The 25,185-nt window shown below is 40.9% G+C and overlaps 1 protein-coding gene across 2 annotated transcripts; it reads right to left on the bottom strand.

Moving 5' to 3' along the window:
* Window positions 1-7,949: 7,949 nt before the first annotated feature.
* Window positions 7,950-9,008, bottom strand: LOC109156544 (G-type lectin S-receptor-like serine/threonine-protein kinase At4g27290). 2 transcript variants are annotated; one of them, XM_019304397.1, is made up of 2 exons: window positions 8,559-9,008; window positions 7,950-8,468 (listed from the first exon to the last, which is right to left on the bottom strand). In XM_019304397.1, the coding sequence occupies exons 1-2, from the start codon at window positions 8,995-8,997 to the stop codon at window positions 8,185-8,187; spliced, it is 723 nt and encodes a 240-aa protein (XP_019159942.1). In that variant the 5' UTR covers window positions 8,998-9,008; the 3' UTR covers window positions 7,950-8,184. The 2 variants fall into 2 exon arrangements, with proteins under 2 accessions (XP_019159942.1, XP_019159943.1); XM_019304398.1 differs by having other exon boundaries at window positions 7,950-8,456; window positions 8,559-9,007.
* Between the last annotated feature and the right edge of the window lie 16,177 nt (window positions 9,009-25,185).

Genomic DNA, 25,185 nt, shown 5'->3' with positions numbered 1-25,185 from the left:
GCCGTCTGGAAATGCCGGCGGGCTTCCAGGCGGTGTCTTCTTCTTCTTTTCTAACCCCTCCTTCCTCTGGGGCGGCTACTCCGATGAGCCCAGCCCCGCTAACCACGGTGGCGGCTCTGCCGGACGGCGTCGAACGGCCGCGAGGCAAATTCGACTCGATAGTCAGGCCGTCCGGTCTCCCGTCGAGTGCCACGGCAGCGGACCTTGATATGGCCCGTTTTTTGCTTGGCCCTTCGGCCCTGGTTGTCGCGGCGGAGGGTCGGCCCATCCATAACCCGCCGGAGGGTTTTGTGGGCATTCACCTGCATTCGGTCGCATTCGGCTTCCGAGTGCCTCCTCACCCATTTCTTTCACTTCTTTTCTGGCACTATAACCTGGTCCCGGGTCAGTTAGTGCCCAATTCGCACCGCCTTCTTACCAGCTTCATTAACCTCCGCCATTGGTGGCAGTGCGAGCCGGATCTAGACTTGTTCCGGTTCCTCTTTACCGTGAACAAAGTCGGCTCTCACTCGCCTGGCTTCGTTCAAGTCGCCGCCCGTCCGGGGCGGCAACTTTTCGAGGGGTTATCCGACTCGATCAAAGAGTGGAAGCCTCTTTACTTTTTCGTCCGGCCCCGCTCTTCTTCCTTCTCTTTTCCGACCCTGTGGCCGGCGACTCTCTTCAAGCCTTGCTCTCGGCGTGCCGTCTTTACGGAAGATGCTGTCCAGGGCGGCAAGTTCTTGAAGAGCCTGGGGCCGTACTCGGTCAAGTATTGGTCCCGGGTCCGGGCCATGGCCAAGCATGGCCTACTGCCGGAGGGCGCGGCCACCATAGGTAGCGTCTTTTTTACCCCGTTCTCAACTCACTCCTACTTCTTTATTTTTATTTTAACCCGAAGCGCTCACAACTATGCGGTTTTCTTGCAGGTCCGTACGATTCTGACTCCTCCAGCTCCGACGAGGCCGTTGCACCAACTCCAGAGATGGCGGACAGGGCTGAAAAGATGAGGCGTCGCTTGACGCAGCGTTCCACCGGTGCCGTCGCCGCTTCTTCCTCTCAGCCGTCGCCGGTGATTCGGCCGGCTCTTCCATCCTCTCACAACGTGGTCGACCTCACGCCATCGCCCGTGGTGTCGCCCACTCGGCAGCCACCTCCTCCTTCGACTGAGAGCCCAAGCTCCAAGCGCCCTGCCGAGCACACGGAGGGGCCGACTCCGAAAAAGATCAAGCTGTGCCACGAGGTGGATGCCGATGCCCAAATCTGGATGGGCGCCACCTCGGTCCGCAAGTGGTGTGCCGACGTTCTCCTGCCTAATGACGTGGCGGCGACGCAAGCTTTGGGGGACGGGTATATCATCGAGGCCTCGCTTTGCCAATCTTACCGCGTAAGTGTCACTGACTCGGCTCCTATTCTCCGCTCTTTCTTTTCCTTGTCTGACTCGTGACAACTGCGCAGAACCTCACCTTTCAGATGGAGATGGGCAAACGGCTCCAGAACTTTAGGACCGAGATGCGGTCCATGGTTCTCAAGCTGCGCCAAACAGAGGAGGCTTTCCTGGAAGAGCAGGCGAAGCATCTTAAGATGGTGGAGGTGCACAACTCCGAGCTGCTGAGGATTACCCGTCAATGGGAGGAGGAGAGGGATAAGGTGGCAACGATCGCCGCGACCTCCGTCGAAGATTACAAGAAGTCGGCGGCCTTCGAGGCGGATGTGAGAGCGGCGGTGGAGGCCCGGAAGAAAGAGGTGGCCAAGGAGTGGCTGGCGACCCCAGAAGGCGACGAGTTCCTTCTGGATCTGGGCGAACGCGATTACCGCCTTGGTTTCCGCGAAGCGCAGACAGAGATCCACGCCACGTTGCTGGCTCGCGACTCCTCGTTCACTACCGAGGGCTGGGGCCTCAAGCCGGTGTTGGATGCTGAAGGGCCGGCAGCGCCTGCTGATCCGTCGACTCTTCCCACGGCGACGCCCCCAGAGCTTATCGAGTCCTCTCCTCAGGCGGAGGACCCTTCTTCTGTTCCCCTAGCTGGACCAACGGCAGGGGCGCAAGTTGAAGGGGTCGACGTCGACACCCCATCCCCAGTAGCTTAGGGCTTTTTAAGATAGCCCTTTTTTTGTAAAGGCTGGCCTCCTTTTCGGCCTTATTTTAATGAAAAAGCTCTTCCTTCTTTCGCACTTCGTTTTAGAATTCTTTTAATACTAACAAATCTCTAAGGCTTCGAGCCTTTCTCCCTTACCTCCTAATTCACCCTTGCCGAGTCTTTCAATCGAGGCGACTCCCTGGGCTTTCTCTTGGAAACGACAAAGGGCCTGGGCCCTTGTTTCCTCACTCTTTCTCGCCGAGTCCCTCAATCGAGGCGACTCTTTAGGCTTTTCCTTTCTCATAAACGGTTTAGGGTCAGTGCCCCGTTGTTTCTATATATACTCGCCGAGTCCCTCAGTCGAGGCGACTCCTTCTGCCTTTTTCTCGGAAACGACTAAGGGTCTGGGCCTTTGTTTCCTAACTCTTTCTCGCCGAGTCCCTCAGTCGAGGCGACTCTTTAGGCTTTTCCTTCCTCATAAACGGTTTAGGGTCAGTGCCCCGTTGTTTCTATATATACTCGCCGAGTCCCTCAGTCGAGGCGACTCCTTCTGGCTTTTTCTCGGAAACGACTAAGGGTCTGGGCCCTTGTTTCCTGACTCTTTCTCGCCGAGTCCCTCAGTCGAGGCGACTCTTTAGGCTTTTCCTTCCTCAGAAACGGTTTAGGGTCAGTGCCCCGTTGTTTCTATATATACTCGCCGAGTCCCTCAGTCGAGGCGACTCCTTCTGGCTTTTTCTCGGAAACGACTAAGGGTCTGGGCCCTTGTTTCCTAACTCTTTCTCGCCGAGTCCCTCAGTCGAGGCGACTCTTTAGGCTTTTCCTTTCTCAGAAACGGTTTAGGGTCAGTGCCCCGTTGTTTCTATATATACTCGCCGAGTCCCTCAGTCGAGGCGACTCCTTCGGGCTTTTTCTCGAAAACGACTAAGGGTCTGGGCCCTTGTTTCCTAACTCTTTCTCGCCGAGTCCCTCAGTCGAGGCGACTCTTTAGGCTTTTCCTTTCTCAGAAACGGTTTAGGGTCAGTGCCTCGTTGTTTCTATATATACTCGCCGAGTCCCTCAGTCGAGGCGACTCCTTCTGGCTTTTTCTCGGAAACGACTAAGGGTTTGGGCCCTTGTTTCCTAACTCTTTCTCGCCGGGTCCCTCAGTCAAGGCGACTCTTTAGGCTTTTCCTTTCTCAGAAACGGTTTAGGGTCAGTGCCCCGTTGTTTCTATATATACTCGCCGAGTCCCTCAGTCGAGGCGACTCCTTCGGGCTTTTTCTCGGAAACGACTAAGGGTCTGGGCCCTTGTTTCCTAACTCTTTCTCGCCGAGTCCCTCAGTCGAGGCGACTCTTTAGGCTTTTCCTTTCTCAGAAACGGTTTAGGGTCAGTGCCCCGTTGTTTCTATATATACTCGCCGAGTCCCTCAGTCGAGGCGACTCCTTCTGGCTTTTTCTCGGAAACGACTAAGAGTTTGGGCCCTTGTTTCCTAACTCTTTCTCGCCGAGTCCCTCGGTCGAGGTGACCCATTAGGCTTTTTCTATCTCAGAAACAGTTTAGGGTCAGTGCCCCGTCGTTTCTCTCAATACTCGCCGAGTCCCTCAGTCGAGGCGACTCCTGTAGGCTTTTTCTCGGAAACGTCTAAGGGTCTGGGCCCTTGTTTCCTATCTTTTCTTGCCGAGTCCCTCGGTCGAGGTGACCCATTAGGTTTTTTCTATCTCAGAAACAGTTTAGGGTCAGTGCCCCGTCGTTTCTTTTCATTTTCTCTCGCCGAGTCCCTGCTCGAGGCGAGTCCTGGCTATGATTATTATTTTCTAACAAACTTCTGAGAGCTTGGACTCTTGGTTCTTTCTTTACTGACTCGCGTTTTTTAGTCGGGGTGATTCTCGGTTGTAGCTTTACTTTTCCTTCCTTTATGTAGCCCCTTATAGATGAGAAATACCATGAGCAATATCTTGGAATATATTTTCTTGCCATGCCCAGTCTATTGTGCGGCACATGTGACTGGAAATTAAGCTCGCCATATGTCGAAAAATCCATCCTTCAAACTCGCGTAAATGATAATACTCAGGCAGTCGGTTTTGAAGCACCTTAGTATTTCCCACCGAGCTGAAAAAATAGTAACGCTGGGGCGAGAGGAGTCGAGCCCTGGCCTCCTTATTTTCTCCCATGACTTTTACCAATCTTACACAATTAAATTTTTGAATCTCTATAGCATTTGAATGTAACACACTTCAGTCGTGGACAGGTTACGAGATGTGTCCCGCTTTAGGATTTTCCCGCCGAATAGCTCCAGTTTTGAGACCATCATCAGTCAGCATGCAAGACCACACGTTATTCTTCCTTCCTTGTACTTTTCTCCATTAGACAAATTAACTTCAAACTCTCTCTGTATGATTTTTGATCGCAAAAGAGCGGCTGACTTCGGCATTAGAAGCATAATTTTCCGACTTCTCTTTGCTACCGGAAGAGTCATATGACGAACCAGGTAAACTCATTAACAGAACATCCTCAATTTCAATGACCGGATCTTTGAGCAATCCTTGAAGCAGTTTCCATCTTCTTCCTACTTTATTTAATCGACGACTATAGCACAGATATGTAGAGCAGGATTTGTGATTCTTTATACCAAGTTTCCAAAGCCTGATGTTGCCCTCGTTGTTCTGCAACTCGGTCCGAGAATGGCCGCAGCTCCTCTTGTCAACCACGAGCGACTCCGTCGAGCAATCGCCGGGGACTCTGCCTGCCATTCGAGCAACGCCGGATCTCTTCCACACCGTGTGAGCAGGCAATGAGTGCGTCAAAGGCGTCGGAGAGAGGGTCACGCTGGTTGCGAAGCGGCCAGAATATTGCTCACTTAGTCGGATCCTTGATGGGCAATATCCGACTCGGGCTTTAGTCACTACCCTGATACTTATTCGGGAAATACTCTTAGTGGTTGTGTTGCCGACTGATTTTCGATGATTCTGTATGGATGAGGAGTCGGCTGCTGTGACGAGGCTGTTCATGGTTGGGAATTTTGTCGCCATGGACGCCGACTCCGTGTCAGGAGTCTGATCATTTAGTTTAGAGTAGATGGAGTCGGCGCAGTGTGGACTCGTCGGTCTGTACGGAGAGAACGGGGTCGGCGAGAAAATGAAGTCGCGGGAACACATGCAGTCCCCCCCTGTTCAGGCGATTGGGGGAAGAACGCCATCTATGACTCTTTCTTTTCGCCGGGTGTGCCATCGCCGACTCTTTCCGGCAACTGAGGATCATATTGCCGCCGTTTACTCTGCTCATGCCCACTATCCCTCTTCGTCATCTTCAGACCATCAATATTTTTGACTGTAGATTTCATGAGCAGCATCCCCTTTGTCGCGTTCGCAGGCCATCAATTGACTCGGATTATTTTTCCATCACAATCGCAAGGGAAGAGCTTCCAGAACGCCTCGTCACAAGGCGAGAATGAAGAATTCGCGCAACGGGGAGGCCGAGTCCGTGCCCATCGTTCACCCCTGTTCTAGTGTTGACCGGGCTCTCTTGTATTTGAGTTGATTTTTTACCACCGACTCCGCAACCGGCCGTACGCTCACTGATGATCTCGACCTTGTCCTTTGTGATCACCGAATGAGATGAAAGCCGCGTGGACTCGGCGGACATCCCCAACCTTCTCCGGCGAGAATACCCGACTGGTTCCTGCTGACTGGGCGTTTCTACGGAGCCCGTTAGTTTGGATCGCATTTTCCAAAACGCGGAAGACATTATCGAGTCCACCGGCGACATCGGAGTGAGATACGTGGTAGATCAGTCTGAGGAAGAATCTGCCGTCCTTGAAGTGAAGACTCTGGAAATTCCCTTATTTTCTTTACCGTTTTATTCTTCTGCTTCATCAAGCTAACATGTGTAAAGTCTTTCATCAGAATGCTCAGCGCAAGTTGCTTGTAAAGAGCATCAGCAATGACTTGGGTCGGGTTACTGCAAGTATGGTGTTTCCCTCTGGTGCAACCTATCGACTGCTTCGCCACTTCTCACTGACTCGGCATAACCGATCCACAGATGAAGATTTGAGTCCATTTTTCATCCGACTCTTCCTACGTCGACAACCGAAAGAACTAGCGGTGGTGTTTTGACTTGCGATCGATCAGCAGTGGTGTCAACTTGTGGTCAGGTGGGCGTTGCCATCAACTTGCAGTCTGGTCGGCTGTGGTTGCCGGGATCGGTGGCTTTGGTTGCGAGCTCGGCAAAGGTCGCCGGAATTGGGGCCTTGGTTGCGGACTCGGCCTTCGACTTTGGACTCGGCGGAATAACAACGAACACCCATGTATGTAGCAAATACTCACATGGACTCGGCAGATTGGGGGAATAACCCTGAACTCTTATATGTGTAAGCGGTAGATTTTTGTTATGAATCACTTCAGAACGCCATGTAAAGCAGAGCGTTAGAGCTCTTTAGAAAAAAAATGGAAGAACCCAGAATCTCACGACAAAAGCTTTGTTATGTGGGGAATCAGATCACCCTCCGAATATATTGGAGCGCATGGAGGTATGTTCTCAAAATACTCCTTTTTTTTTTTTTTTTTTTTTTTTGGACTGCCGGCTGCAAGTTCCCGTAAAAGCATTTAAAATTCCATGCTTTCCAAAAATTAGGAATTATGTTGGAAATTCCTTTTTCCTCTTTAAGCACAGTAGACATCCATTTTCCATATGTCATGTGGAAAAATATGACAATTGTGCGTAAACTTTTCCTTTCCTTTGATTCTGGCCGTCCATTTTTCCAAAGGACGGTCTCGGATTTTCTTGTTGTGATGATATTAGAATGTGTATACTGGGGAGTTTCCTTTACAAGCCTCTTTTAACAACATACTGCTTGTCGGGCTCCATATAATCAAAGTTTTTCGCATAATCAAGAGAAAAATTAGAGAAAACAACTGTGACCACGGTGTCTACCGTTAAGGTCACGGTGGGGGAACCATTTATTCGGCGTCCCGACTTCTTGATTCCCCCGGCCGAGTCCCTCAGTGTGATGGACCGGCCACTCTTTGCCAACAACTCTGAGTACTTTAATTTAAATATTACATCTAATTTAAGGGTTACCTCTTGTAGACCTCAACACACAGTTTTATTTGCTTGATTCTCCTCTAGTCCTCTTCTTGGTCCACGGTTCTCCGTGAACCTTCTCAATCTTCCGTCCGTAGTGACTGGACGCTCTCCGAAATTGCTCAGACAAAGAGGCAAACGCGACATTTTGTCACGATCCCCACAGACGGTGCCAGTGTTGGTTTTTGGGTTTTCGGGCCCAAGGAGGTCCAACACAACCTTTCAGCTGGAGGATACACCTTTCACAAAAAGTCTGAATTTCAATGAAATGCGATGCTAATAATACTTTGTATTCCCTTTCCGGGTTCTCTCGAATCTCCCTCTTACAAGGGTGGAGGAGCCCTTTTATAGTGGCTCCTCCCTCACTGACTTAAAGGCCCATAATGGCCGACTTCAAGGCTGCTTTCAAGGTGCCGAGCCGTTGAGTGACGTTAAGGGGTCTACCAACGGCTCTTTCTAGCTTGTAACCGGCGGACCGAGTCCGGCCTTTAATGCCTCAACGGCTCCTCGTCTTAACTTCTTCGGAGGCTCCCTCAACGGCTCTCTGCACTGAGTCTTTCCCTGGGTTGGGCCCGGACCGACTCCTCGTCTCCGGCCCATGCTCAGGTTGGGTCGTCCTTCATAGCCCTGGCCTGGGCCTTCCATTTAGGCCTGGGCCGACTCCTGGACTCGGCCCACGCACTCTCCAGGCCCGCCTTGTGTCAGCCCATCCTTCTCTCTGGTCTTTCCTCTTTGGGCCCTCTTTTCTTGGGCCGGGGTTCTCACCCCATCACTAATCATCAACACAATTATCAACAAACTATCAAAAACAATATTATCAACAAACTATCAAAACACAATATTATCAACACTCAACCAATATACTATCAATACAATACTTTATATCAATACAATATAACATATAATCTATAACAAAAGTTACATACTCTTCCAAAAAATATTTTGCTCATAAGTCTCGAATCCCATCTATTTCATTGGTAGAGTACGAATTTCCTTCAAATACCTACAAAATAATTTAATTAATCAAATTACTAAATAAGTTAACTAATAAAATATAATTTAGCTATTCTATATAAATTTACTTACCAAAAGGCCAAAACGTATTTGATTTCCCCCAAAATCACCCTGTCCAAGCTTGTTGTTGGCTGAAAAGTTGTTGGTAGCTCTAGCTATGGTAGGAAAGTCAAAAATTGGTAGCTCAAATTCATTATCATGCAGTACTTCAGTCTTCTTTCTCCACAAACAGAACATCAAGCTCAGCCCTACGAGAATTAATCCAATAACTGATGACAAACTGGTTGCAAGTAGTTCCAACTTTTTACCACGTTTCCTTTTGGAGCCTACATCAGAAACTAAGAAAACATTGTGTATACTGTAGTGAGCACCATGATAAAAGAAACCAAGGCTGACTTGAATAATTTCAGATGTAAAAGACAATTTACCATTCAAGAATCCATGAGTTGTATTCTTATCTAGCTCAGAAGATGCAAGCCTGATATATATGTCTTGACCTCTATCAGATAGCTTTCTAATGTCAATCAAGTCCCCGAACCAGAGCAAACAGCCACTTCCCCCATTCCTGATATCCAATCTTGAATAAGCAGTACAAGTGCAGTTCTTCAAGCAAACTTGCTCGCACTCTTGGAGTGTCATAGTCTCATCATACCAGGAGTACTTTGTATCTGGCAATTTAATGCCAGGATACTTCACAAATATATCTGTTCCATTGTTGCAGTGCAGGCCCCTCCTCCGAACACATCCTCCAGAATAATCTGCCATGTTCCATTCTTCTTGGTTTCTGGGAAGAAACTTATCCAAACATCCACAAATGGGAAAATTATAAATGTTGCAAATGCCATTTGCACAACATGCTCTGTACATATCACAAGAATCTGTAGGAAATTTTCCAAAATTAATCCAATTTTTCATCCCACCAACCCACACCAAGCGCTCGATAAAACCAGTGTTAGTTAAAACTAATATAGATATAATTGAGTTATTATTGAGAGAATAACTAGTATAAACCTCATGCTTGTTAATAACCAAAGCATATGTGTATATGGGATTTTTCATCTCTTGCTGGAGAAATGGGTAGTATGGAAAATAGTAAGGAAAATACAAAGAGCAGGAGAAATTCTCCCATGGCTAACTACCCCAAGTTCCCCTCCTACAACAATCATATATCTCTTCCATCATGCAGTACTGCAGTGTTTTAGAATTTCCAAATATTCATAATTATAAATTTTACTACCAGCACCTTTTTGACTTAGTCTTGCACTAAAAGTGTAGTATCTCTCTTGTTTTTTTCTCATCTTTCCCTGGTCTCATATGAGAAACAAATTTCATGATAATGGAGATGCCAATGGCCAACAAAGAGAAGACCCAAAACTCACTTTTCTTCCCCCAACTTGGACTAGAAAAATAAAGGGATGTTTAATTCATACAAAATAAATCTCACTGTTATAAGCAATTATTAAGCACACTAATAAGCATCTTTTATGACTCACAATATTAAGTGATAAATTACAGATCATTAGGGTATTCAAGCAAAGTGACAAACCATTGAAATTGAATGTTGGTTATTACTGTCCGATGATGGTCTGTCCAAGTTGGCTATTAGAAACTATTTCTGTCAGTTGAAAATTGTTGTGTTGCAGCTTTGACTCCTTGAACTCAACAGCATGCTTGGTAAAAACTTATAATAACCTCAAGACTGTCACAGTGCAGCCTTGTCAAAAAAATCAATTAACTTTCTTGTTGATCAATTACGCAATAGATTATGACCACTTTGGAGTGTCCATCAATGATACAATTGGAGCTTGACAGAAGCTTCTAAGCTTTCACCTAACTTTAACCCAGTAAAACTACAAATGAGATCGCAGTCATGTTGAAGCATGTCAATGGTGGTGTTGCCCACTTTGGAATTTAGAGAAATTAGAACAATCTGAAAAGATAGCTACACAATCTGTTTTTTTTTTTTTTTTTTCAGATGTTGACTTTTTTCAATACCCATTTTGGAATTTAGAGAAGCAAGAAGGATGGAAATGAGACAACATTCATGCTCTAAGTAAATTCCCATAAATCCCGGTCTCAAATCGCAGAGCTTTTCACCTCTGAATGCTAGCATAGACAAACACATTAACGTCCAATATTGCAGGACCTCATTTTTCAAAAGTGTCTATTAGAAAACAGTGTTACTTTCATCAGCGGAGCTCATTATTATCTTACTGCCTAATCATCTTTGATAAAAAAAATCACAGCTACTAACAACGCAACTTCCTACCTGTGCACAACTTTATTGATATCTAAATCTTAATAAGCAAAAGCTGTAAATAACTCTTTTTGCTCTTTTCATTTCAGAAAGAGTACCTTTTTGCTCTTTTCATTTCCTTTGATTGACCTCCCTGCCTTGTGAATCACTCTGATCCAAACAATTCTTGTGTAACCTCCATGATTTGGAGAGAAGAATGCACCTGTAAATAAAATTCTGCACATGAACTGTGAGGCATCATCTTAAGGTTGATAATTAGAACTTTGAATATTTTGGGAACTTTAAATGAAATTTTTTTATGACAAAAAGTTTGTAGAATAAGAACCACATTAAGGCAAACCTAGTCATCAATCAATCTTAACTCAGAATTTAGATAACTGGAATCAACATTCAAAGCAGCAGTAGTTTCAAGGGCTTAATGAATCTGAAAGCACCAATACAACGAGAGAACCTTCAATAAAGACTAGAAAACCACAATGGTATGACAAATTAGCAATAAACTTAGGCAATATAAAAACATTTCTCATTCATACATTCACACATCGATCAACATAAAAATCAAAGATTCAAGATACAGCCTGCAAAACATATCGCTTGTAATCCCATTTCATTACTCGTGGCCAGAAGATGGTGATAACAATATTGTTTTGCATGAAAGCATACAACAAAATATACAATTATCAGAAACAAAATATACAAAATATACAATTATAAAATTCAAAATTAAATAATTAAAATGTCAAAATTCTAAATAAAATAATAATAATCAAAATTCATAACCAAAATTCATACTTCTACCCATATTATGCCATATATGCACACATTACTACATAATCCCAACAAAAATAACAACTAAATTCATATTTTTACACATATTAGGGTATAACAACAAAAATAACAACAAATAACTAAAAATTCGAAATAAAAATTATCAAACTTAACAAATATAATATATATTACAATGATAATTATAAAAAAAATAATTTTAACAAAAAAGAAAAAAAAAATACCTGCACGTACAGTTCTACGGACCAGCTGCCGACAGTGGAATTCACAGAAGCAGCCGCGGCGATGGCGACGGTGGTGGCGGGGTCGTAGGTGGCTGATGAGAGAGGCGTTGGATTCCTTATCTTGGTGGCGGCGGCGGCTTTTGGCGACGGTGGTGGCGGGGTCGTAGGTGGCTGATGAGAGAGGCGTTGGATTCCTTATCTTGGTGGCGGCGGCGGCTTTTGATCGAGGCTGAGGGAGTCGTGGTGAGAGAGGCGGTGTAAGCGGCGTCGTGGGAGGATGAGGGAGGCGGTGGTGAGGGCGACAGCGGAGGTGTGGTCTGTGGTGTGGTGAGAGTGACGGCGGAAGCAGGAAGAGGCGTTGAGGAGAGTTGAGATATGAGCGAGCGCAGCTAGGGTCTAGCGAGATCTGTTTTTTTTTTTTTTTTTGTCATCGTTTATTTTTTTTTTTTTTTAAATTTTTGTTTCCAAATCTTGTTCCCGCTGCCCTTTCTACGAGCAAGGGCAGTGGAAAGTATTCATATTTACAATTATGCCACCGCATCTTTTTTTTGAAGAAAAAACTGCTACCCTTTTTGTAAAAACGGTAGCGGTTTCTTATTCATTTATTTACAAGTATGCCACCGTCCCTTTTCTTTTTAACAATGCACTACCCTTGTTTAAAGAAGGGTAGCCTAAAATCATATTTCTTTGCTCTATTTTGTACTAGTGAACCGACTCAATCACTGTCCGAATCGATCACAATGGCGCAAATAGAACAATCCAAAACTTTAACCGTGCTTGTGAAACAACTCACGGTAGGAATGGTTCTCAATGGAGAATATTTCATGAATGGAGCTCAAGACAAAGTTCTAGCAGCGAAGATCATCCAAGCATTGAAGAACTGTGGATTTTATGATTTTCTCTCCTACAAGTTTTCTGGAGCATTTGAAGAAGATGTGGTAGAATTCTACCTACATGCAAACGTGAAGAATGACCGAATTCTATCTACTGTTGGCGGAACACAAGTTGAAATTTCAGAAGAAGACATCAGAAGCTGTTTCAACTTTTCAAATTCTCAAATCCTTGTGGATACTCATCATTATGATCTTCAAAATTTCTGGGATGAAATCCGAGGTCCAAAAACACCAGAAATACCAGATTTATGCGATGAGAAAAATCTCTTGAAGCCTGAATATGAGATGCTGTTGGACGTAATTTACAAAGCCCTGGACAATAAATTGGGAACTTTGAAAAAATTCTCTGCTCCATATATTTGCTTGATGAATGGAATCATGAGTGGAATCAAGTTCAATTGGGCGAACTACATTTTTACCAAAATCATAGGCTTTATCCTTGCCGCAAAGGCAGTTGGAAGCCCACTCATAGGAGATCAATTTCTTCAAGGTGTTGGCTATGGACTTGTCATTGGAGAAATTTTGAGGAAGAAGAGAATACCTTTGAGAAAACACAAAAGTGTTGGAATCTATATGTACTTATTCAGGAAGTTTTCACCAGACTATGGGAAGAAAAGTCAGAAGAGAAAGGCATCCAAAGGAGGAACTTCTGCAAGCACAAAAACACCTCAATCAAGAGGATCTCAAATCAGAAGCAATAGGGCCGCATCAACTGCAAGTAATTTTATGGGGTCCAGTAATCCAACCATCAGAGATCAAGAAGCCACGAGCACAGCCATGACAGTTATACCGTTCCAAGGAGTGATTGAAGACGAAGCTCAAAATATGTGCCATCCGGGATTGCCAACTGAACCCATTGATGACACAACACGGATGGAACTAGCAGGAGTTGAAGTGCGAGTTTCCAATGAGCTGCAAAGAAGAATTTCAAGTCAATCAACAGGAGAAGCAAGTGCCGGACCGGTAGTGTTCAACACTATCCAAGATGATCCAAACTTGATGAACGAGCAGAACAGAGTCCAAGAATGGATAAATTGGAGAACTAAAAAATATCATTCATTCATCCAAAAGACTACTTCAGAATTGATAGGAAGTGAAGAATTTGCCTTGGAGTGGTGTGGAACAGATTCTATACTAGAGGCACTCAAGATGAACATCGATCAAGTTTACAGATCAAAACTTGAAGAGAAAAATGCAAGAGGCAAAGTTGTTGCAGCTGTGGCCGAAGAAAACGCAACTCAAATCTCACCAGCTCAATTGGAAAAGATTAATGAAGCTCAGCTACAGATTGCACTGCAAAGATCTATTGTGGACACTCATCACAATCCAGGTGAACCTTCTCTTAATATTGCTGATAATCTTCTTGATGCATTAAGAGAAAGGAATGAAGGAGATATTATATCTGTGTGTGCACCCGTGCTAAATATTGCTGATGGTGACCAAACCAGTGCTGTGATTGGTGATTTAAATTTGGTCAATATTCCTGTCATTGAAGCCGAAACACAGACAAATATTGAATCAAATAATGACCAAATTTTGAGTAATGTTGATGGTCCACAAGCCGAATTGAATGACTCTGCAGGGATGATGTTGACGTGGTCAGAGAACAAATAAGAGAAGATGTTGGAGATGAGATTAGAGAAGAAATTGGAGAACCTGTAAGTGAAGAAGTTCTGAATGAGAATAGAGAATTAATTGGGGGGAACAATTAATTGAAGTGGCAGTACAAAATGTCTCTGTCAAGGCTAATACAAACTTCCAATCCCCACTAGAAGACAGACCATTGTCTGAGCAACCTATTCTCTCAAATCCTAGTTTCTCCCAAGATATTGACAATTATCAAGGAGAAGAGGAAGTCAATACAGAAGGAGAAAATCCTAGAAAAGAAGCCAGTTGTCAAGAAAATACCACCATGGCCGAATCATCTAAAGGAAGAAGCTTACAACTTGTGGAAACTCCAGTTCTAGCAGATTCAAGAAGGAAGTTTCTCAGATCCTTACATAATCTAAACTGGACAACACACCACCGGCCTGAAGAAGATGAAGATGATATGCTGACAACTTTGTTTGCCAAAGTATCCGAATCTGGAGATACAATCTGCCACAAGATCGGAACTACTTTGAAGGATCAAGGACATATGGCGATGTAAGAATTTGACAACACAAGGTCAAATTTCACACAAATCTTTGAAAAGCATATATCTTTGGAGTCCAAGATCGACAGAACAGAAAGCCGTTTGAAGGCTGACATCACTGCCAGCTTGATTGAAGTGATCAAAAATTTAAAGAAAGAAAATGAGGAAGCCGAAAAGATCAACTATGAACGTCATATAAGGCAACTGAAGGCCATACAAGATCAAGAACGAAGAATCAATCAACTTGAAATTGAGCTATCCTCTATGACTCAGAAGTTGGAAAATTTGCATAATACTTCTGACGTAGCCAGTGAAGGAATCAAGATTGTGAAACCAACCAAGACCGAGATATCTGAGTTCTTAATTTCCTTGCTGATAAAGCCAAAAGGGGGGAAGAATATCTCAGTCATATGGTAGCTCAACAACAAGAATACTTTTTTGGGCAACCACAAGCTACACCACCAAGTGGCCGAGGCCGAGGCCGTGGACGCCAAACATCTCCAAGTGGTTTGGGTTTTGCTCAATTTTCTAACTATGGTTTAGGTGCAGGTTCATCAAAAGGAAAAGCTGATGATTGGTTCAATTGCTCCAAAACCGGTATACCATCTATCGTATGGACCAAAGAAAACGCACCTGCCATGATCAAGAAGCAATCCCCAGCTGAAGTAGCTCACTGGGTAACTGAAAAGAATAAGGAAAAACAGAGAAAGAGAAAGAAGATGGATATGTGGTTTGATTTGCAAAAACTCACACGAACCACAGGAAATTCTCTTGGCCATGGTAGAAGCTTCAATGAATGCATTGAATGGATCGAAGCTGGAGTTCTACCGGGAACAACTCTGAAAGAAACATATGAAAATTACCTCGCCGGACAAGTCAACAAAGAATTCTTCTGTGAGTGTATCAAGAATGATGTGTACAAGATGAGGGAACACATCAAATATGTCCTGAAAAACGGAAGAAGTGATAAGAGGCAAAAGAGGTAATCTGATCCTATTATTTTTCAAAACTTTTTGTAAAACTACTGTTTCAAAATTATCAAGTATTTTCCCTTATTATGATCGTACAAGTTATGTTAATTTCCTAAAGTGGTCTATATTTGTTTTTGATATCTTAACTTGTAATTAGTATGTGAATTAAAAGACAAGCATGTAAAACGCATAACAAAAGAGAAAAATGACTAGAACTAAAAATGCAATATGCGTATTAGGAACTTGTCTAAAATTAATTCACGAGTCAATTTATTTTCCCTAGAAAATTTTTGTTAAACTCATCATGGCTTTGTCAAATAAAATTGAGCAAAAATATTTTTTCGAAAAGACTTAAAGCCAATGACTGAGTATAGGATTTTGACATTATCAATATGGGGGAAATTGTTAGGAATATATTGTAATAGTTTTTGATATGCCAAATTGTATTTTAGAATCCTCAATTTTCTTTGTTAAGTCTAGGCGTGTCATAGACCATGAAAGGAAAATTAACAAATATGAAGAAAGGGAAAAATACGAAGAAGAAAATGTATGCATATGATATGTATACTAAAATAAGCCCACACGCCCAACTCAAAGAAGAAGTCATACTGATGAATCTCATACGAAGAAACGAGAAGCAAACCAAAATTCATGAAGTTATCTTGAAGATCAAGCATCTATGGAAAGAAAGAAGTACATCAAAAGGAATGCTATAATGACCAATAATTCGTACAGCCGAGATGGATGAAAGCTTGATGTATAAATCGCAAGGTCTTAGGTTTGAAACTCACTCCCTATAATTTTATAAAGAAGCCTTAAATCAGTTCCAAGAGATGAAGTATCGAAATTAATTCAAGTAATTCGAAACTAAGAAGGAGATGAAGTAGGAGCTGAGGTTTCAAAAGAGGTTTCGAAATCAATTCAATGAAGTTGGAGTAGAGGTTTTGAAATCAATTAAATAATAAGGTTTCGAGACTAAGTTGGAGCAGAGATTTTAAGATCAGTTTCGAAATCAATTAAATAATAGAGATTGGAGATGAAGTTAGAGATGCGGTTTGATTAAATAATAGAGATTGGAGATGAAGTTAGGTTTCAAGATCAGTTTCGAGATGAAGTTAGAGATGCGGTTTGCAAAGTATGAGATGAAGTAGGAGCTGAGGTTTGAAAAGAAGTTTCGAAATTAATTCAAGTAATTCGAAACTAAGAAGGAGATGAAGTAGGAGCTGAGGTTTCAAAAGAGGTTTCGAAATCAATTCAAGTGAAGTTGGAGTAGAGGTTTCGAAATCAATTAAATAATAGAGATTGGAGATGAAGTTAGAGATGCGGTTTGCAAAGTATGAGATAAAGTTAGAGGATGAAGTAGGAGCTGAGGTTTGAAAAGAAGTTTTGAAATTAATTCAAGTAATTCGAAACTAAGAAGGAGATGAAGTAGGAACTGAGGTTTCAAAAGAGGTTTCGAAATCAATTCAAGTGAAGTTGGAGTAGAGGTTTCGAAATCAATTAAATAATAGAGATTGGAGATGAAGTTAGAGATGCGGTTTGCAAAGTATGAGATGAAGTTAGAGGATGAAGTAGGAGCTGAGGTTTGAAAAGAAGTTTCGAAATTAATTCAAGTAATTCGAAACTAAGAAGGAGATGAAGTAGGAGATGAGGTTTCAAAAGAGGTTTCGAAATCAATTCAAGTGAAGTTGGAGTAGAGGTTTCGAAATCAATTAATTCAAGTGAAGTTGGAGTAGAGGTTTCGAAATCAATTAAATAATAGAACTTGGAGACAAGGTAAGAGCAGCGGTTGGAGATGAGGTTTCAAAAGAGGTTTTGAAATCAATTCAAGTGAAGTTGGAGTAGAGGTTTCGAAATCAATTAAATAATAAATCAATTAAATAATAGAAATTGGAGACAAGGTAAGAGCAGCGGTTGGAGCTGAGGTTTCGAGACTAAGTTGGAGCAGAGGTTTCAAGATTAGTTTCAAAATCAATTAAATAATAGAGATTGGAGATGAAGTTAGAGATGCGGTTTGCAAAGTCAAAGTCTTCATAAGTCAAGTCAATATGAAGTATGAGATGAAGTTAGAGATGCAGTATGAGATGAAATTAGAGATGCAGTTTGCAAGTCAAAGTCAAAGAGATGAAGTCTCATCAAACTATATATAGTAAGAGCTGAAGTTGGAGATGAAGTTCCAAAGACACATATAGTAAGAGCTGAAGTTGGAGATGAAGTTCCAAAGCCACATATAGTAAGAGCTGAAGTTGGAGATGAAGTTCCAAAGCTATATATAGTAAGAGCTGAAGTTGGAGATTAAGTTTCAATCAAGGATTGAATTCTCACCATCAAAATGAGACCAAGATCAAGAGATCTCATTGGCCGAAACACTTCATCAGTAGCCATACAGAGAGAATAAAATACACAGAAGATGAAAGTCCCAGAAGGCAAGATCTACATCAGAATTATTTTAAGAAGCCTTCACGTGAAGACAAATCTGCATTAGAAATATTTTAAGTCTCTTCACATGGACCAAGAGCTAAGCAACGGCCAAAATATCAGAGATATTATTTTTAATATGATCTTCTGAGAAAGCTACAGATTCTCTGCAAAAGGCTACAAGAATTCAAATATGAGATTTGGAATTCAAATTTGAGATCTACAATTCAAATTTGAGATTGTCTTTTTCCAACAGACAACTTCTCAAAACCAGCTATAAAAGGATGAAGAATGAAGCAGATCAACTCACTTCCAACACAAGCAACAAGCAGTACATACGAACAAGTGCTATACTCAAAAGTGAGAATATATTCAAGTGAGATAAACACTCAGAGAGCTCAAAGAGAAAATATTCAAGAGTGTTTTAATTCTTCATCATTGAGAGACTTGCTACATATTGAAGATCCATTCAAGAAGTCTCAAAGTTGGAAAGTCAGTGAAACTTGTTTTTCTATAAACAAGTGAATCAACAGTGTTGGAGAACACTGGATGTGATTAGTGCGGGCTTTGTGATCAAAGCACTATATCACGGGATACGTCGAAGACGGGAGGAATGTAGCACGGAGTTGTGAAATCCTGGATTGTCACACGGAGCTGTGAGATCCGAAACAACAGTGTTGGAGAACACTGGGCGTGATTGGTGTGGGCTTGGTGATCAAAGCACCAAGATCACGGGATACGTCGACCGGATCATGGAAGACGGGGGGAAAGTAGCACGGAGCCGTGAAGTCCTGGAATGTAGCACGGAGCTATGAAATCCGAAGCAGTAGTGTTGGAGGCACTGGGCGTGATTAGTGTGGGCTTAGTGATCAAAGCACTAGATCACAGAAATTCATTGTATCTAGGAACCAAGAAGTGGTGGATATAGTGAATTGCTCTTGGACGATAAGAGCAAGTGGAGTAGGGGGATTACATCACCTCCGAACCACTATAAATTGCCTTGTGTCATTTACTGCTTATTTACTTACTGCTTATCACATGGATACTCTTGACACATCCATCACACAGGCTTACTTTGTTTTTCCGCTGCGTACAAGACTCTAACAATCTAGTTAAGAGTCTTGATCTCTTTGTTGCCTTAGCAATTGTTGCATTCGCGAAAAAGGTAAAAAGTCTATTCACCCCCCCCCCCCCCCTCTAGACTTTTACCACACCCCTTTGGGACCAACATGATCCATTGATTGATTCCTGTGATGAAAATATGAGTATGGGATGTACCTTGATTGCACGGTTAATGGTATGGGACATTAATCACCAAGGTACAGATGTGGTCCTCGTGGTGGCCATGAAATGAAATTGGTGGTGTAACCTGAGCGTAGGCTCATATGTTGGCGGTTGTGTGATTTGAACTGTACCCTCGTGTACTGATTTGTTGGCAGAAATGTTGGCGGTTGTTGGCGGGGGAACGACGGTTCCCGGAGGCATAAGGTTGGACTCAGAAGTACAGGGGTCACTCGGAGGTAATGGTTGGAACTGTAATAAGGTCGGGGGTAGCCATAAGGTTGGAACTTGGAACTTGGAACTTGGAACTATGATTCTTGTGACATGAAGTGTCACTGTGGCATGTAGTTGCCAATGCGATGAGGTCATGACTACAAAAATTTAAATGATCATTATGTTAGTCCAAAAATTATGAAGAAGAAGGTCCTAGAAGGCTCATTGAACATAGTCATCATTGAAATGAAGTCATGTAGTTATTTTAGTTATTTAAAATGCATTTATGTTAAATTTAATATTAGGAGACTCTTAACTCTTTGTTTTCCCTTTGAAAGTTATGTATTAGCCTATATAAAGGCTAAACACAACCAGAATTTTAGAGATAGAGATGAATGAAAGAAATGCTAAGGCATTTTGTTTTTCTCTCATGTGATTTTGGAGATGTTCTTTTAGGCTTATCAAGATAATACCAATCTTGTGGTGCCATCCATTCCTTATCACCTAAGACCAAGGTGTGGCAGAAATATCTTTATACAAAAACACAAAAATAATCCCATAACCAACCCCTACATCAACCAATTCCATCTCCAACACCTTTAAACTATAATTTTTGTTCTTGTTGTTTTATGAGGAAAAGATCGGGCAACCGGAGGACTCTTTGGTGAATCGACTCTCAAGTTCATCCCCAAAGATCCACATCAGTTTGGTATCAGATCTTTTGGTTCATTCCTCACACAAAAAGGTTAACACTCTACCAATCAATTCTTGTTTCATTTGTTTCTGCAGAAAAGTTTTCAGCCTGTGTCTTCAGAAAGAAAAATTCCAAAAAAATACTTCCACATATCCAACTGTGTTGAAATTTTTTCTGGAAGTACCCAACCTATCACTCTATTGCTTTATGAAATTTTTGTGCAAAAATAATATTCCTATGAACACAGAAAAATCGCTGAATTCAACACAACCGTAAGATTCTGGACAGAAATTTTCATCCTGTCCAGTGCAGAAGAAAATTTTGGAAAAAATACTTCCACATATCTTTTTTCCCTGAAAATTTTTATGGTTGAATAAAACCCATAGTTCTTGCTAAACATAAAAAAATTTGGGTAAAAATATCATCCACAACATTCCAGAAAATTCTTCAAAGTCACTCTTAAAATCTGTCTAAATTTTGTGTTGCCATTCATTGTGTTTTCTAGTTTATTGTTCAGTGTTTCACATCATCCATGGAGTCTTTTGAGTTAAATACACTTCAAAAAGGGTCATTTAGTGTGGAAGAATTCTACAATAAGTTACAAGATTTGATGATCCGTGATGGGGTGATTGAACCCGTTGTTATTACCAAGAACAGATTTGTGTATGGTGTTAGAAAAGAAATTGCATGATTGCTTCCTCATCGGTGCTAATGCTTGTTTACTTTATTATACCTTGCCAAACAAATTGAAGAGAAATTGCAGTAAAAAGAGGTCGAGAATTCGATTCCTATTTCCTTGTCATATGATGAGAGCTCAAAAGAAATGAATGAGGATGTAAACATGTGTGAACAAAAATGTGAAAACAAAGATGAGGAATATTTGAGTGAAAAAGAAGGAAAGATTGAGAAAAAAAGTGAAGATGAGGATGAAGAATTGTCTTATGAACTTTGTGAGAAAGAGAATGAGGGAAAAGAACTTGAGAACCAAATAATCTTTGATTCAAGTTTATTGCATGTTCATGAACGTAATTCAAGGATTGAGAATGGGTTTGGAAGCGTGACAAAGGGACATCAAAAGTTAAATGCATTTGTGGTAATGTTGTGCCAAGTTCAAGGAAACATGGGATCACACACTTCCGTTGATGCAGACATTCAATTCATACGTTGGGAAATTTACTCATTTCCATTTGACCGAGGCAAGTTTGATTCGAGGACGAATCTTCTCGAAGAGTGAGGGAATGATGAGGACACGACCCAAGTAAATTAAAATATCACTATGTCGGTCCAAAAATATAAAGAAGAAGGTCTTAGAAGGCTCATTGAACTTGATCATCATTGAAATGAAGTCATATAATTAAAATGTAGTTATTTTAGTTAATTAAAATGCATTTATGTTAAATTTAATTAGTGACCTTTTGTTTTCTTTATTTCTCTGTTACTAGTTCAAGGGAGATGAATGTTCTTTAATGCCTTGTAAATAGTCTTCTACAAAAAGGAGGCTAAAACATCATCTTGTAGGGAGAACTTTGGAGATTGAATCAAGAGAAAATGTTTAGGCATTTTGTTGTCTCTCTTGTGATTTGAGAGATGTTCTTTTAGGCTTATCAAGATATCTTCCAATCTTGTGGTGTCATCCATTCTTTATCACCTAAGACCAAGGTGTGACGGAAATATCTTTATACAAAAACATAAAAATAATCCCAAATCCAACCCCTACATCAACCAATTCCATCTCCAACACCCATAAACCGTAATTGTTGTTCCTGCTATTTTGGTGAGGAAAAGATCGGGCAACCGGAGGAATCTTTGGTGAATCTAATCTTGAAATCATCAACAAAGATCCACATCAGTTAATGATGAGGACACGACCAAAGTAAATTAAAATATCACTATGTCGGTCAAAAAATATAAAAAAGAAGGTCTTAGAAGGCTCATTGAACCTGATCATCATTGAAATGAAGTCATATAATTAAAATGTAGTTATTTTAGTTAATTAAAATGCATTTATGTTAAATTTAATTAGTGACCTTTTGTTTTCTTTATTTCTATGTTACTAGTTCAAGGGAGATGAATGTTCTTTAATGCCTTGTAAATAGTCTTCTATAAAAAGGAGGCTAAAACATCATCTTGTAGGGAGAATTTTGGAGATTGAATCAAGAGAAAATGTTTAGGCATTTTGTTGTCTCTCTTGTGATTTGAGAGATGTTCTTTTAGGCTTATCAAGATATCTTCCAATCTTGTGGTGTCATCCATTCTTTATCACCTAAGACCAAGGTCTGGCAGAAATATCTTTATACAAAAACACAAAAATAATCCCAAATCCAACCCCTACATCAACCAATTCCATCTCCAACACCCATAAACCGTAATTGTTGTTCCTGCTGTTTTGGTGAGGAAAAGATCGGGCAACCGGAGGAATCTTTGGTGAATCGAATCTTGAAATCATCAACAAAGATCCACATCAGTTAATGATGAGGACACGACCCAAGTAAATTAAAATATCACTATGTCGGTCCAAAAATATAAAGAAGGTCTTAGAAGACTCATTGAACCTGATCATCATTGAAATGAAGTCAGATAATTAAAATTTAGTTATTTTAGTTAATTAAAATGCATTTATGTTAAGTTTAATTAGTGACCTTTTGTTTTCTTTATATCTATGTTACTAGTTCAAGGGAGATGAATGTTCTTTAATGCCTTGTAAATAGTCTTCTATAAAAAGGAGGCTAAAACAACATATTGTAGGGAGAATTTTGGATATTGAATCAAGAGAAAATGTTTAGGCATTTTGTTGTCTCTCTTGTGATTTGAGAGATGTTCTTTTAGGCTTATCAAGATATCATCCAATCTTGTGATGTCATCCATTCCTTATCACCTAAGAACAAGGTGTGGCAGAAATATCTTTATACATAAACACAAAAATAATCCCAAATCCAACCCCTACATCAACCAATTCCATCTCCAACACCCATAAACCATAATGGTTGTTCCTGCTGTTTTGGTGAGGAAAAGATCGGGCAACCGGAGGAATCTTTGGTGAATCGAATTTTGAAATCATCAACAAAGATCCACATCGGTTAGCTATCAATGGTGGGATTGTTAATTGTTATCTTCACTGTCTGGCATTTCGTCGAGCACCTTGTATGCATCCCGACCCTCTCTTTCTTCTTGGGGTGGATTAATATTTACAAAGGTGAGGAGATTCAGGCAGTCATGTAGAATCTCCAGTTCTGGGATCTGATTATCCTATGACAAAGATGAAAGCACAACATAAACTCATCCTAGATTTTTCTTTCAGAGACAAAACAAATCCTTTTGTTCAAGAAACTGTGGACTTTGATCTATTAACTTTTGGGTATGAATTCAGTGTTGAATCAGGCAGGAATCCAGTGAAGGCTCATTGTGGAGATACAAGAAGAATTATACACAGATACACTAAGCTTTATCATCAGGATAGTTTTAATTTCTTGGGTTTCGATCTGGATTAGTTTTTAGTGAAACCTAGGTAGAGTTGTGCCACATGTACTAATGTTTCCAGAATAATGTTTCTCAAGGCATGGAGTTCAGACACCGATGTTGTTGATGGAGAAGAAAGAGAAAAGCCGCCATTAAAGCAAGGGAAAAGCAGCAGAGCTCCGCCATTAGGTCTTCCAATGTTAGGTCTCGCTGAGAACGGGAATGAAAAGGGGAATAAGGAAGGAGATCTGAAAAGACGAAATTACCCCCTATCTAACAGGCCATCTAACGGGAATATTGACGGAGGACCAAAATTGTCCTCGTCACAATAATAGTGTCCACAAATTGTCTGATTTTTTAAAAATGGACTAAAATTGTCTGTGCCACTATAAATCTAGGACAAAAAATGTCTTTTACTCTAAATATACTCAATCAACAACCATGGCGCTAATACCACTTTGTTGGGAAAAATCCAACTTCCTGCAACAAATGAAAATCAGATAAACAACACGGTGCACAAAGACGAGATAACACAATAGCCCAAAATAAACAACAACACAATGGACACACGATTTACTTGGAAAACCCCAAAACATAGGGAAAAATCACGGGACCACCACCAACAAAGTTTCCACTATAACAAATCTGGGGTACACAGGTTTAGGCTATCGCACGAGCCATACACCGATAAGTCATCAAATACATCAATTCTAGGTCAAATACATTCAATCAGATTCACAGGTTAAATGGAATAATATCTTGTATTCAGAATATTCAACCACCACGAATAAAATAAAATGAATATAAAAGTACGAGAATATCCCAAAGATGCTTTGAATAAGTACAATCTGACCTCTAAATATTTGATGAAGAAATCACCCCAAGAGCTTAGACAAACTCACGGCAAATCATCAAACTTGCGTCAAAGATGAAGAAAAGAAGATGAATTCTTCCTTGCTGCTGCCACCGAACTGCCTTCACTGCTGCCCTCTCTCACTTCTGTCTTTCTGTTTTTACCTTCAATTCTTAGTCTCATTGCCGAATGGATATATATATCATATGAAGGAGAAGAATGACTTGCTCCTTTTATAGCTTCACTACTTGAAAATGAGAATTTATGAATACAAAGGGAATTTGTAAAGGTAAAGCAAATTCACTTTCCACCATTTCACATGCTCCCAACAATAAAAGCAAAATGACTTTTCTTCTTCATCTACCCAAACATCTGTTGCTCCAACTTTCACCCATTTCTCATAATCCTTAATATTATTATATATACTAGTTATCCACCCGTGCGATGCACGGATAAAATATAAAATGTATATATATATATATATATATATATATATATATATATATATATATATATATATATATATATATATATATATATATATATGAAAATAAAACAGATAATAGCAAAACTCAAACAATGTTGATTTGTTTAACATTTTTAAAAAATGATTGATTTTAATATATAAAAATGTATGTAACAAAAATAACATACAAAGTTTATATATTATAAAACACATCTTTATATACAACATTTGATGTTGAAGAAACTATTCTTCATTGTCATTGCAAATAAGTAATTTAAGATAATTTGAATTGCTAACTCCGGATAAAGCTACATAAAGTTGTTCGTGAACAAAAACAAATCTTTTCAATAATAGCCCAATAGTAAATGACGTTTATCCTTGACTCTTGTTAATTATCATAGCATACAAC

This window comes from Ipomoea nil, unplaced genomic scaffold, assembly GCF_001879475.1.
Source record: "Ipomoea nil cultivar Tokyo-kokei standard unplaced genomic scaffold, Asagao_1.1 scaffold2735, whole genome shotgun sequence".
NCBI classification, from domain to species: domain Eukaryota; kingdom Viridiplantae; phylum Streptophyta; class Magnoliopsida; order Solanales; family Convolvulaceae; genus Ipomoea; species Ipomoea nil.
This window is presented reverse-complemented; position numbering and strand designations above follow the sequence as displayed.